Below are 16,542 nucleotides of genomic sequence, written 5' to 3'. Positions count from 1 at the left end.
ATCAAAGACATCCATAAACGCAAAATAAGTAGCATAAAAATTTTTAGAATGGATTACCAAAATATTAGAAAATAAAATTGTTTAAATTATCAATAATTAAACAAAAATATAAACATGAATACATAAAATAATACATAAAATAATTTTCAAGAAACATTCTAGTTAGAAATGTCATTTACATTGATTGATAAACAATCGGTAATCATAATCTTTTGATTATGTTATGTTATAAAGGACAGGAAATTGTGATCTCTAGTAGAAAAAGATGAAATGTATTACGTAATCAAGACTTCGTCAGGAGAAAGTAAAATTGTAGTGATATTTGTAGATCGATTGCTACATCTGGAAATTACGGGAAGATACCAATTATACAATTAGAAGAATCCTCTGGAGTTACGATTAACACAAATAATAATAACTGATCTTGATAGATTAATCGGTTGTTATTGACGATAATGTCTGATGGATCGCGGTCCGAATCATTACGGCAAATAGACTTTACTCTCGTCACAGATTATACCTTCACTCACTTAGGTTGCGACATTAAAACATTCGTGATTGCAATGACTTATTAATGCTTAGAAAAAAATAGTTTTAGCGTGTGCATTTTTTATTTGATGTATTTTTTTCTTTATTCTTCGTGCCTGCAACAAGATTTTGAATTTTGAAAATTTATAGAAGCGAATAATAGTACTCGTGTTGATCTATCGAGTATTTCGTGTATTGAAATAGTTTTTATAATTTTGCGTATCAAATTAATTTGCAACAAATTGATAGAACTAAATCCATTTATATATAAATCTGACAAATCATTGATCCAGAAATAAAGAGCAATAAATATAACAATTAGAAGAGAGAGAGAGAGGAGGGAAGAGGAATATCACAATTTTTTTACTTTTGGATATTCATGATTTTTAGCAAAATGATCATTAACTTTAATTTTAACAAAATTCTCCTTTCTCATTAATATTTAAAAAAATATCTAAATATATATTTTATTAAATTTCTAATGTAAATATATTTTATATTGTGCAGACCTGTGTAAATTGAATTTCTTTAGAACAACAATTGTGGCCTTACAAACATGATGATTCATGTTACATATATTACGTACGTTTTAGTTTTGTTTACTATCTAAGTGTATTTAATAGTACAATCGACATTTTGACAATTATAGTCAGTATAATATTCCGCCACATAATTGCGTCATGCATATCTAAAATGAATTACCGCGAACATGCTCGAATTTACATATAATTAAGATAAAAAAAATTTGAAAAATTCCGAAGTTCTACAAACAAAATGCAATTTAATTTCAATGATCTAAGATATTTAAAGTCATTTATTAAGCAACATATTAAGCAATACTCAAAGAACAATAACAAAAGTCCCTCAATAAAATAATGGTTTTCTTTTCTTTCAAATTCTTTCAGAAATCATTATAATATAAATGTCTCTAAGAAAAGCAATAATCAAAAATTACAATTATTATTAAAATTCTTATTAAATTTAAATTATTATTAATTTAAATTATATATATTATGTACAAGGTTTGGCAATATTTAATTTATATTTATATTCCCTGATTGGCACAATAAAAAAAAAACAATTTGAATAACACGAAAAATGTTTTATTTATTAAAAATAATTTCTATTTACTTTAATATACTTATTGTTATATAATAACATTCTAAAAATTTTGGAAGAAGCATTCGAAGAAACTACTTTCAATTCGGCAATTACATTTTTTTAAATGTCTTTTTACGGCCTAAAATCATTTCCCTTTGAGAATAGTAGAGTTTTATCTATAATAGAGTTTTCACTTTAGGAAAGAAAAAAAATATGATGTCAAATCCGACTGATCTCAACATCGCCGTGTTTTGATGAGAAATAGCTTTATAAATTTTATATTTGCTCGTTGCTCCGTGAAGTCTGACAAGAATTCAATGTACAGCTAGCGTCCTACGCAAAAACTAACAGTTATTTTTTTTTTAATATACACTGTCAAACAATTAAGTTTCGTGATTTGCTTTGCAGGATCACTAGAACCTACTAGTGATCCTCCAGGGAATGATTGGTATAAGAGGTATCGTTTTCTATTGATCGGCGGCCATCTATTTCAAGACAGAGAGAAAAGGAGCGAGCAAGTAAGAGAGATAGAAAGAATTCAAGAAAAAGACAATGAAACAAACTTATTATATACATTTACATTGAAACACGTTTGAATTTTCCTGCTGAATATACCACTTCCGCTTTTGAAATAAATGACGACAATTAGACCGATCACTCCCTGGAGGATCACTAGAACCTATCGACTAACAGCGCCTTCTACCACGAAGCTACTCATCATCTCAGAAACTAACAATTGTTCGATCTTCGTTCGATCTATTGAACTGTGTGTATCTAAAATTGTGAACTATTATGTGCAATTCTATTTTTGGTTTAATTTCACATAACTTCAGCGCATCGTCAATCAAATTGTCAAATCTCATATATTTAATATTAATATATTATAAAATATGTAAAATATATGTAAATATATTAAAATATGTTAAGATACATTATATAGTCAAATGTTTGTTAAAAGAAAAATGCTATATTTCTAAAGGAATTTATAACTAAAAAAGAAAGAAAAAAATGACCTAAAAGAAAATAATGCAAAAATTAAATTAATTTAATAAATTTACATTTTTAAATTAACAAAAATGTTTTAGACGACATAATTTTTTTAGATTTTCTTGAATGTTTGACACTATTGCAAAATCACACGCCATATCTATAATACAGATGGTTACAAATGGGAAATGTTTTTTTGAACAATTAAAAGATGCTAGTTCCCGAAGGTAGACTACTTTTATAGTGTCAAATCGAAAGAGTTGTTTATATTCGGAGACATTATCCTTGTCTTTAAGTTCGATAAAATTTGCGTTTGTAATATTATATTTAATTCATTTAATTCACGTTAGTTTGTATTATTGAACTACTGATTCTTTATTTATTTGTTGAAAATTTGCACAATTGTATTGTAAACTTGTTTTTATTGCCGTTGTTTCATCTTCGCTTACAATTTATAATTTGAAGTTTTGTGATTTTTTTTCTTTTACGTAATTGACTTTAAGATATCAGCAAGATCAATGACCATGATTGCAAGCAATAAGAAATAATGGTGAAAAATAATCGTAAAAATAAATAAAACAAATGAATAAATAAATAAGATTATTTTAGTATTATATATATGTTTTATATTTTAATTTTTATATAATTATTAAAATTGTTATAACTGGATTGTATATCAAATACTTTTAAAAGCTCGTTTATTTTCAGAAGTAAGTATAAAAATCAATGTATTTCCTTTCCAGATAAAATCTATTGTAAACTCTATTATTATGATATTATTAAAAAAACAAAAACAAAATATATTATATATTTAATCATAATTAAGATAAATAAAAAAAATACTTGAATTGTTTATGTAGCACATTCTTAAGCGAGACAAATGTAGATCATTTTGAATGCTCTAAATTAGTTCGGAAAATATTTTAATATATATGGTCTTATATAATCACAGGAACCCATTTTTTTCTTGGGTAGCTAGCACATTATATGTTTGACTCATTTTTTTGAAGTCAAACCAAGAGCAATAAATTCAATATTCTATATCTTGATAGTAATTAATTCTAGAAAAATTTTAAGACCAAAATTATTGTAGCAATTAATTGCGTTAATATGCTCCTGTAAGCAAGCTTATACCATCACACATTTGGTTCGTTTCTCTAACAATAAGTTAAGCTGTGAGTAATAAATTTGCAAATAATTTATTTTGAGAACAATTAACTTAGGAATCAATTATATAATAAATTGATATTATTAGCTTCTTATTTTTATATGTTCATAATATTCATGTTGGAGCGTCTATAAGAATTTAATATTTTCAAAATCTGTTTGTTTAAACAACTTTAAACAATTAATTAGCAACAAATTCTAATGTATTTGTTATTTGATTTGCAACTTGCTGTAAGTATTTATTTAAAAAAGGAAGTTGCTAGAATAATAGCAAGTCATCATTCTCATCTTTATCAATTTTTCAATATTAATTTTTTCTGCTATAGGATAGGAACAATAAATTTATGCTAACACTTAATTATGCAATATTTTCGAACCTGATTTTTCGTTTAAATTCGTTTAATTCGTTTAATTCGTCGATTTCGTTTAAATAATAGGGATTATTTTAAGGCACATGACGATAAAAATATTTTTGTGAATTATTATCTTAGTATTCTTGTGTATATTTAATGGGAGCATATACATAAATGCGACCTACAAAAAACTGGTTTAAGAGAACCACTTTTGAGGTGTGGTCTTTTTGCTGGGTCAAATTCTTTATGCTAAAATGTATTTGTGTGTGTGATTACTTAAAAATCGTCACTTTCTCTTATATATATTTTTGCTTCTTATGCAAAAAAATGTAAATATATATATTAATTTTAAATTTAAAGTTATACAAAATTAGCATCAGATGATATCAGGTTGATATAAAAAAACATAAATCTACGTCAGAGTAATGCTTCTCGAAGCTTTCTATATCTGACGTACACAAGTAGTATGGAATCGAAAAGTGTTGTGAAAAGTGTTTGTAATAATCTTGATTAAAAGTTGAAATATCAAGATATAAAGTAAATTTCGTACTATGTAATAAGGAAATTTAAATAATAGTTAAAAAACACTTGTCCACATGTAAACATTATAAAATTGAACGCATGCATAAACGACGTAACAGGTTAACAGCTTTTTGACTTCTGGCCTTTTAAGTCAATTATCATATGCTTTAAATTTGTGATGATGAATTTACGTTATCTCGTACTTGAGATCTTTATGATTATTCTAAAAATTAATCTCAATTTTATGCACCCACACAACACGATCAATATACATGACCAATGTATTGATGAATATGATATTGGCTATATACTATGTATATCATGGTAGTGTTGAACAATAGTTGACGACAATACATAATTGTAAGTTGATTATATGAAATTCATACACATAATATGGTCAATATCATATTGGCCAACACATTAGTATATATTAGCCATGTTGTGTGAAGCCGGCTTAATAAAAAAGACGGAAGTAACTATTGGAAAGGTCATAAAAGAGAAAGCACATCTTCTACAATATAAATCTTTTCAAAAAAGGAAACGTATAAAATATATCAAAATACTTTGCGAGAAATTTGCATAATCAGTGTGATTCCATTTTTGCTTGATGTTATTTACAATTTAAATATATTTAAAATTTAAATGCCCAAACGCATCTTATAAACGTCTTATAATAATTTTATAATGTAACGTGAAAAAAAAATCAAATAAATTGAATTTTTTTATTATAGGTCATAATTCTTATTCTGCCCGCAATTTCATATAATGCATTATAGATTTATATCACAACTACTAATACGAGATGTCATTTAAGTCTAAGTGAACCGGTGAAAATTGTAATATAACAATTGTATAACAATGAATTGTATAACAGTGAAAATTATAATATAACAGTTGTATAACAATTATTACATTTTACCATTATCGGTAAATTAATTATAATAACGGATTTTATGTTGAACAAAAAATTTATTAGCTTGCATTCAATATTGCATATATATGGAAAACAATTTTGATTCTTAATTGAGTGTGTATGTATTCTATATATTCTATATCAAAAGGAAGTATTCTTGAGTTTTTTGCAAATAAAATTTGTTTTTCTTTCCTTATTTCTTAGATTGAACTGACACTGAAAACAATATATATTTATTCTCATAATTAATAAAAATCGCTAAGATCAAGTATCATCTCTTTAACAAGTGTTAAAACTAAGAAATATTTTATTGTTACAATTGAGTTCCCAGTTTGTGTAAGTGGGTCGTGTTACTAACAATTAGTTTAACTTGCAAGAAGATGATCGTTCTTGCAAGTTAAACTGATTCATGTACACATACACACACACAAGCGCGCGCGCGCACGCGCACGCGCATGCACACGCACGCGCACGCATGCACGCACACACACATTATATTATGTATATGAATGTGATAATAAAAAACTGCTATATTACATAATTATTTATATTTTTTTAAATTCAAACTCATTATTATACTCATATTTATACATATATAATATATATACGTTACAATAAAGTCTGCAGCTTCTATTTTGAAGATACTATATATATTGAAAATATATATTTAATTTTGGCTTTTTCTCATAAAACATATACATATATATACACATATATATATATATATATATATATATATATATATATATATATATGTGTATACATATTATCTTAGATCCTTCTCCCCTTCCCCCTTCCCTATCCTAGATGTAATTCATGAATTAAAAAATTTAATTACTTATAATTCTTTGTCATTTGTTTATATTCTCAATTAATAATGAAATGTTTAATTAATAATATAATATTTTTTATTTAGAAACAATTATGGAAATATATAGAAAAAGATCAGAGTTTATAAGAGATGAATAAATCAGGAAATCCGCTGAAATGACCGATGCAGCAGAAGAGAAGCGCTTTCTCTCTCTCCGATAGAAAATCCGATTAAAATTGCACTCATGCGCGCTTGTGCAATGCTCGCTACATCCGCGAGCACATTGTCGGCGCGCGCATATCCGTATACGCAATAAAACATTGTGCCGCGAGCGTTTTTAGTGTAATATACGCAATCTATGTGAGTACATGTATGAACATTCTAATATTGAACGAAGGCTATGTAATGTGTTGAAAAATTATGAAATTTTTCTTTCAAGGAAGTTGAAATCTGAGATTTTTATGTAACGGTGTCTTTTTTTTAATATTGATTTCATCGTGTTTTACTAGATTACATATTGCATGTATATATATAATTTTATATTTTTAATTAAAAATCTTGCAACACGATCTTTTGTTAAATATATGAAGACAACATAGTGAAGATGAAGATAATAATACACCTCATGAAGTGTATCATTTATTTTATATGCAGATATTAAAATTAGTTAAAAACTTTGACATTTTATTTAGGGATAATAAATCAAAGAATAAATTTGAGATATTTGCAAAATTGAATATGATTGTCTTATTTTTGCTCCTTATCAATTACTTACATGTAAAGTTTGATCTAATCAGCGTGTATGCTTTAATCCTCTTAAAATTATAATAAATCATAAAATTTTAAATATAAATAAAGAGAAGTTTAATATCTAATAATTTCTAATAATTACATATACGCGAAGATAATTTATTGTAATTCAATAATGTAATTTGTTAAACTATGTTCTCTGATACTTTATGCAAAATAATATTGCAAAAATTATGTTGTAAGAGGCCTTGAATTGTGCAAGAATTTCTAAGATACTTTACAAAAAAAATATAGAGATCTACATACATATTATTATACAAATTATTCATTATTATATGACGATATGAAAGATGTCATTGAATATTAGCACACTTTGTGAAGAGCCATTCACTTATTACAATAAGAGCAACTCACTTATAAAAACTGTCCTAGAATAAGAAAGTTATATAGTTTGCTTTACGTAACGCATCACTAAATCAATAAGAAAATCATCTCATTCTTGCTTTCAGTAGAGATTGCGATCATCGATGTATACAGCAGAATAATTATCAACTTCGAGCGCTTATATTCATTAAAAGAATGTACACGTTACTTTGCTAATAATCGCGAATACTAATAAAAATAATATCTAACACTTGTAATGATTAAATATTATTATAATAATTAATAACAATATTAATTATTTTCGGAATTTATATTAATTTCTTAAAAAAAATTGTAAACAATATTATAATACACTTACAAAATAATATCCTTACAAAATAGAATAAACATGAAGAAAACATATTTTTGTTTATGCATTATGTGTACATCATTCACTAAAAGTGAATGGTGCACAACTAGGCGTGGTCCATGCAAACCTTTACGATCCATTTTTTTCTTCTTGTATCCTCTCACTTTCGTGTATATATATATATATGGATACAAATTGTAAAAAGTAATTTTTTAAAAGTTTTATAATAATTTTTTTTAAATATTGATTGCATTTTAAAACACATAATAATCTATGAATATATATATATATATATATATTTTATGATATATAATAATATCAGATAGATAAATATTAGATTCGGCATAAATATTATTTTAATCTTTGTTGCTTACTTTATGGTAATCTCTTATTCTTATTATTATCATTTATATACGACTGTGATTTTCATATTTATTTTCAAGCATACCAAAAGTTTGCGCACTAATATATGTATTAAATCATGTAACAGATACAACGCAAAAATTGTACATATATATATATATATGATATATATATATATATATATATATATATATATATATGTACAATTTTTGCGTTGTATCTGTTACACTGTTCATATATGTTATATATGTTCATATATATATATATATATATATATATATATATATATATATGTACAATTTTTGCGTTGTATCTGTTACATGATTTAATACATATATTAGTGCGCAAACTTTTGGTATGCTTGAAAATAAATATGAAAATCACAGTCGTATATAAATGATAATAATAAGAATAAGAGATTACCATAAAGTAAGCAACAAAGATTAAAATAATATTTATGCCGAATCCTAATATTTATCTATCTGATATTATTATATATCATAAAATATATATATATATATGTATTCATATATATATATATATATATATATATATATATATTCATAGATTATTATGTGTTTTAAAATGCAATCAATATTTAAAAAAAATTATTATAAAACTTTTAAAAAATTACTTTTTACAATTTGTATCCATCGTGTATATCTATCGTGTATAGGCATACATATTTCTCTACCGCGGAAAATGTATAAAACAGAGTGTGAATAACCAAAAGTACATACGTATCAAATCATTACTGTTCGTTTAAACTTGAATTGCATTGAGATTTATATGTGTATTATTTGATAGATAATGATAATTAACTATCAAATAATGAAATAAGTACTACATAGAAAGTGTACAAATAATAGATACACGTATTGAAAGAAAAAGAAAATTCCTTTCCGATTTTAGAATTTCATATTCTTTCTTTAATAAAATAATGAATGCTTAACCTATTGAATTAAAATGTATATTAGATAGTAGCAAGTATGTGGAATATGCGCAAATTTAATGTATAACAATTCCTTTAAAACATATTGATTATATAAAAAAGTGTTCACAATAAAATCATATATATTATATTTATATCATATTATATTTAATAATTTTTATGAATTAAATTTAACTTTATTTGCAAATTACAATTTTCTCTTGTTAAATATTATTTAAACATCTATGCTCATCCAAGTGGCAGTTTTTAATTGTATATCCTCAAATTATGTATTATATTAAATATATAACAACGATGAAGGATTCTAAATATCATTATTATATAATCAATATATAATAATAGATAAGACAGTATTATATGTATATCCGCAATAAAATACTAGTTTTTTATATTAATTTTCAAAGTTCTTTCTCTTTTAAAAATCTTTATATACATCAGTATGAAATATAAAATGATTAAATAAAAAATGTTAAAAATTTTTTTTTAAATATTTAATAAGAATTATGTATGTATATGTGTATGCGTGTGTGAGTGTACATGTATGCGTGCGTATGCATATGTATGCATGTGTAAGCAAGCTTTGAAATGCTAAAAGAGTTTCACGATTTTGCACTTTCTTAATAATTTTAACTATATAATCAATATACATGTTAGGCTACTTTTACTTTAAACTTTTTTACTATTAAAGTTTTCTTTTGAATATAACCAGAAAATACATAAACTTGCTTTTATAACAATTTGATCCTATTGATAAGAAATACTATGATACTTTTGCATATTAAAACACGTTTCAATCTTTACAGTGAAAAAGTCGGAGAAAGCGTCCGAAATCTTTGACAAATTATTATAGATAAAGGCAAAACAAATAACTTGAAACTGAATATTTGAGTATGATCGTAAGAGAAAAATAAATGATTCAACATAGTGACAATTTAATGTATATTTCTAATATAGTTTTTCTTCTATACAATTATGCACACTCTCATTTTTGCTATGTGCCAAATGTATAAATTATAGTTAATTGCTATATGCTAATAAATGTTACAATTTTATAAAATAAATTGCAACTTATCTTATATGCAGAATTTTCCATCTTAATCTTAATAAAAATTTTTTTTTTTTTAAATTTGATGTCGATTTCTCTTTAAAAAAAGTTACAGCATTGATAATTGTTTACTAAAACGTAAATGTTCATTCAAATCGAGTAAATCGGATTTTATTACAAATTAAAATTCTGAGAAAATAAAAATTTCAATCGAGAAATTAAATAATTAATAAAATTTTGTTATTCAGAATTTGTCAATTTTTTACCATTAAAATAAATCGAAATAGTCTATATACAACTGAACAACATTTAATTTCATGAGAAAGAAGTATTGTTGTCTTGAATTACTCATATGATGCGAAAAATTTTCTTTTTCATCGTTATACAAGTAATTATCATAAATAACTGTTTCCTTTGTCGATCTCTAATTATCTAGTGCATGCAACTTCACCTGTACGATTTAGTCGAATAATGCGAATCGACTCGTTCCGCTAAGTCGATGGCCTTCGTAGAAAAAAAGAAAGAAAGAAAATTAGCACGTTGCAATATCGTAAATGTCGATATTAAATACACACACATCCTTGACATAAAACACGTGTAAAACAGATCTTGCCGGTTTTCATATACTGGTTTTCATATATTTTCGTATACTGTATATCTCATATATTATTTTATAACGGCCTTCTCTTGTAACTGTTTTCAATTTGTCTTTACGTTTGTATTATATAACATTATTTCTTGTAATGCAAAGCATTGGAAAAAACACTGAAGCTTATGTATATCCTTCGCCATATACAAAATGTAATTAAAAATAAAAATATCTCATCGTTCATTCCTTCTAAATTTTATATTGCATATACATAAATAACTTTCTCTCTGCATCTTCTGAATAAATTTGATTTAAAAAAATTTTGATTAGCAGCATATTATATTATCGCACGATTCTGTGATACACTTATATAATTTCAAATATTTAAATGTATTAAAAAAGAATAAACAGTAAAATTCATTTCTTATATTCATATTATTAGATAATTAATGTTCATGTAAATTCAATCACAATCATGTACCATAATAATTAAGTTACCTGATTAGTCTGTTCACAAGAGACGCTGATAACAGCGAAAACCATCAGCAACGTCACTACCAAGCATAACATAAATTGTCTTGCCATTCTGAAAAATATTAAGATGTCTTTTTTAGTGAAATCATTAAAGAATCAATTAAGATAAACATATATACTTGAAAATTGCAATGTACATTAAAGTATCTTTAACAAAAATATTGAAAGAAGATTTACATATTTAAGAATTACAAATGTTGTGTAAATATTAATGCTATATTATTAGCTTTGCAACATATAAAAACCTAGAATAAAATTTACATATTTATATAAATTTACATATAAATTCTAAGATTTATCAAGCTACTTTGATAAAAGTTCAAAAACATTCAAAAATAATCTTTATTTTTTGGAGTTTTTTTTGGAGTTTTATGAATCAATATTACTAAATGTTAAGGTTTACTAACATAAGACTTAAAGTCAAGAGATTGTTTTATTACGCAAGAAACAAGTAAGTAGAAAAGAACGTTAATTATATAAATTGGTGTTTCTGACTTACACAAAATTAAATAAACTGAGTGATGTTGAAGAGAATAAAAAAAGAAATATTCAATATATAAAAACCTTTAATCTCAAAAGCTATAAAAATTATCTTCTGTGAAAAATTTATTAATACATTAATATTTTCGTTACATTAATGGAAAGAAAATGTTTTTGACTCATTTATTAATCCTTCATATTATCAGAATTATGCATCTCCTTAAAATATCTCGATTTTCACTACTAGTCTTGTTAAATTCTGACATTTATCAATTCATGGGATACCAAACTTTAGTACCCAAAGATATTTAACATTTTGAAGCTCTTATGTTTTTACTGCAACCATATTGAATTGCGATGTCAAAAGCAAAAAAACATAAATGTTTTTTTCTTACAAAATATATCAAAATAAATAGGTATTGTGGGATCACTCATATCCAATAATATGAATTAGTAAAATATGTCGAAAACTCTCTCTCTCTCTCTTTCTTATTATCCTGCATTAATAAATAATTTAATAATTAAAAGGATCTAAAAAAGATCCAAAAAAGATCTAAAAGGACATGAAAGGATCCAATTTCAATGATTTTGATCTTAACATATATTGTCAAGATTATATGATCCTGAACAATTTCCAAAAAATTTTAGCTATTATTCATTATTTATTAAAAAGTTATTAACAGATAAAGTTTCATGCAAAGAGCAAAATTCGAACATAAACTGGCAACAAAAAATTCGACACCATTTATATGAATATCACTATCTAGGTGATTCTTCAACTTTCTATATAAAGATTTATTTTGTCTAATTAATATTCATATATAAATTGTATCTAATATTAAATTTTTTATTAACAATTTATTTTTAAATATTATTTTACAAATTTTTCGAGTTATTCAAGATAATAACCTTGGCAATATATATCAAGGTGAACGTCATTGCAACGAGAAGGCAGATCCGTTTTATCAATATTTACTGATATTTAATGATTGTACTTATATGATATATTAACTTACTTGCATTTGTTCTACATTTTCGACGAAAATTTATGACAATTGACAAAAATTTATAGTTATTTATTAATCCATGAATAGAAAAAGGCTTTTTCGATATATCTTACTAATCTATATTATCGAACTAGTGATCGAACACTAGTGATCGCAGTCAAAAAAATTTATTTAGTTTTATGTATTTTACAAAAAAAAAAATTTATGGCTTTTTACTTTTGACGATACAAATCAGTATGACGTCAATAAGGGATCAGAAGCCTTAAGAAATTTCAATTTAATCACAAATTTTTTAAATAAAATAAAATAAAAATAATTTTTTTAATAAAATAATTTCAATACAAAATAAAAATTGAAACTGATATAATTTTGAGTAGATGGTATGTTTTTCAATGTATTGTCACTACAAAATTAGAGTAAAATATGTTATTATAAAGTAAATTGTTATCATTATCTTTCCTTGTTTAAAAAAATAATTTTATTTTAAAAAGTAACTTACCGTTATTTAAAAAATAACGACTTGTATTATTGATAATAATTTTAAATTCTATTTATTTATTTTAAATACATGTTTCAACTACCACTGAAAATACTAAAAAACCAGCACTTTTTCATGTAATGTTATATTATATTCTTTATGTCATTTTATATGAAAATCATACCATATAAATTCAAAAATTAATAAAAATAATTGTATTCGATAATCATTATTGAAACAATATATTAAAGTTACTTTTTTCGTCACATAAGAAATTTGTAACACAATTAACATTATAGATATTGAGAAAAATGAATGTAATTGTAACGGCGTCAAACGTTACTTTCCAATCTGAAGAATATTGTACATAAATGAACTCTATGTTTTTAAAATTAATAACAATTGTAAGATAGTTATGTGATATTATTTTTACATCCAACCCATAATGTTGATTTTCATTTAAATAGAATGAATAGTTTCCAATGCAAATTGAATGTGCTGGAGTTATTTAATATATTATTATATATAAATTAAACACAATCCTATATTATTTGGACTGATTAAACTAATTTTTAATCTTGCCAGTCGTTAGCCCCTGTATCAGCTATTCATTTTCAGAATAATCTGGCAATATTGCTCTCGACGCAGACATTTTAGTTTGTTCAGTTTAATTTAAAACTGTATATAGTAATTTTGATAAAGAAAATTTGTTACATTTACTTTATTACATCGAAAAATTTATTTATTAATTACGTAATTGATATATCAATTGGTATATCAATTTCTACGTAAGTTAAAAGACACACAAAATATTAATTCAATTTAATTAACACATTTTAATTTAAAAATATTATTTTTAAATTTACAAATATTCTCTTTATAATTTACAATTATAAATATTTATAATCTCGACTTGAGGAAAAAAATTTATTAAAATTTTACTTAAAAAAGAAGAAATTAATATTAAAATGGATTAACAATTGTTATATTAACATACATGTTTGTACTATACTATTATTTTAAATCGTAATGTTTAGCAATTCATTTATTTCATTCAATTCGGCAATAACGCATAGCATATGCCAAATTAATAATTATTTATCTTATCTATACCTGTTGGAGATATTTGCCGTTATATATAACGGCATTTCATATTTTGAGTTAATTTTGGAAAGAAAAATATTTGTAGATAATAATATTGTTAAAAAAAGAAGCAGAAAGCGAGATTGTTTACGCATGCAAGATCGAGTGTGATTGCATTTCTAGTCTCGATAGAAAGTAAAGTTTTATGCAGATATTGTACTGGTTTTTGGAATGCTTTATTCTCTGTGGCGTAAAAGCTGCAAAGAATGCAACTAACTATATTTTTAAGTGTTTATATATTTATAAGCAAGTGGCTGATACCACAAATGTGCCAAAAATATCTAAGGAATATTATGAAATGTTTTAATTTTATTGTGATTTAAAATTATATTTTTCGAATTATAGAATAACATTTTAATTTTTAATTATAATGACAGAATTTCATATTTAAACGTTTAATTAATAGAAATAGTAAAACCACATACGCAACAATTTTATTTAGAAATTATTATCAACATTGTGCGGCTTGTAATACAGCTGTTATATCATAATTTATATTATACAGAGAATATATATATATATATATATATATATATATATATATATATGTAGATATAATGTATTTATTTATACAATATGCACATGTATAGAAATCAAGTGTATAACATAAGATATGAAAAATATGATTCAATTATATTCATTTTTGACATATGTATTTTACAAGTTCAAAATAATAATTAGGGAATTTTAGAACCTAGATTAGTTTTATCAAAATTGTGTTATTATAATTAAAAATAAAATGTCATTAAATAAAAATACAAAAAAGTACAAGCTGAACGGAAGCAAAAAATTTTCGTTTAACTGATCGTTATGATTACACGGGTGCCCGAGTTTTATGTAAGAAACGGAGGTCGTACAGCTGGCGATTCGTGCACGTGAAAGTGGTTTGCCTAGTTGTATCGGCCAGTTGAGGAATGGCTAGTTAATTCTGAGCCTGATCTGTTAACATTGCAAAGCACGTTTTGCGATCCACGAGAAATATCAACCACAATGTATAACGACAAATTATAAAAATGACAAATTAACAATGACAAATTAACAATGACAAATCTTAATAAATTATTATAAAAAAATTACATTATTATAAATTCAAACAGACTTCAAATATAAGTTTTTAATAATCATCTTATCTTCGTGTAATCAATTACAGATATCATCAATTATAAATAGTTTAAAATTTGATCATAGGGTATATTTTAAAAACAAAAAATATTGATTCAGCAATGCTTACCTTGCAATTGTGTCTAATCCTAATATTTCATTTCAAGTCACCACGACACAATTCACCGCCGCAATTCGTAATACTTTCTCCAATAATCTTCGAGTTGAAGCAAAGAAACTTTAAGTCGGAAGAATAAATAAATTACAATATATTTTTGGACAAAAACGGCGCTGGAAAAAGATAAACACTTTTTCAATAGAGATTACAGCGATAAAAGAGTTTGCGATAAAAAGAAAAAATCGCAGATCGTAGGATGCGTGCGAACAATAGTGGCAAAATTATTAGATAAGACAATTCACGTGGCGCATTTTTGGAAGCGTCGCCGATTTTTCGCGCGTTCGGAAGTCGAGACGATAATCGGTAGAATGCTTCGAGACAAATGCCGCTCGAACGTCGGCCGTCTCAAAAATCTTGCTTGCCAACGTTCGAGAGGAAAAAGAGACTCATTCAATCAGATTTTCCCTTTCGCCCGCTGTGGTAGAACTACCACCACGCGATCACTACCATCATCACTATCACCACCATCACCATTATCACTATCACCATTGCCGTCTATCAACTTTGCTATCGCTATAACCATTGATGTCGTTACTATCGCCAATATGAAAAACATTAGACGAAAATCGACCGACGAAAATCAGAGCGACGATGGAAGCTATTCTACGGTAGCAAATAAATGGCATGCATGCTGATAATTTTCATTAAAAATCATTGTAGTTTGTCTTGTTTTACTGTAGACTTAGTTTTAAATTAGATTTGTTAGATTCAGATACAATTTATTTCGATATTCTTGCATTAGTCTCAATAAATCAATTAAAATAATTGTACCAAATTTTTCATTTGTTTTCTGAATATCATTCTATT

General features: G+C 24.9%; 1 protein-coding gene across 1 annotated transcript in view; it reads right to left on the bottom strand.

Moving 5' to 3' along the window:
• Window positions 1-16,065, bottom strand: part of LOC126852966 (uncharacterized) — a 76,164-nt gene extending 60,099 nt beyond the window's left edge. The window contains exons 1-2 of the mRNA XM_050598279.1: window positions 15,688-16,065; window positions 11,313-11,400 (exon numbers count right to left, since the gene is read on the bottom strand). Of these exons, the coding sequence (XP_050454236.1) occupies window positions 11,313-11,399 (87 nt within the window). The 5' untranslated portion in view covers window position 11,400; window positions 15,688-16,065. The remainder of the gene's footprint in view (window positions 1-11,312; window positions 11,401-15,687) is intronic.
• Between the last annotated feature and the right edge of the window lie 477 nt (window positions 16,066-16,542).

Source organism: Cataglyphis hispanica, chromosome 11 (genome assembly GCF_021464435.1).
Source record: "Cataglyphis hispanica isolate Lineage 1 chromosome 11, ULB_Chis1_1.0, whole genome shotgun sequence".
NCBI lineage: Eukaryota > Metazoa > Arthropoda > Insecta > Hymenoptera > Formicidae > Cataglyphis > Cataglyphis hispanica.
Note: the sequence above shows the minus strand (reverse complement) of the source record. Positions and strands in the feature narration are given on the sequence as shown.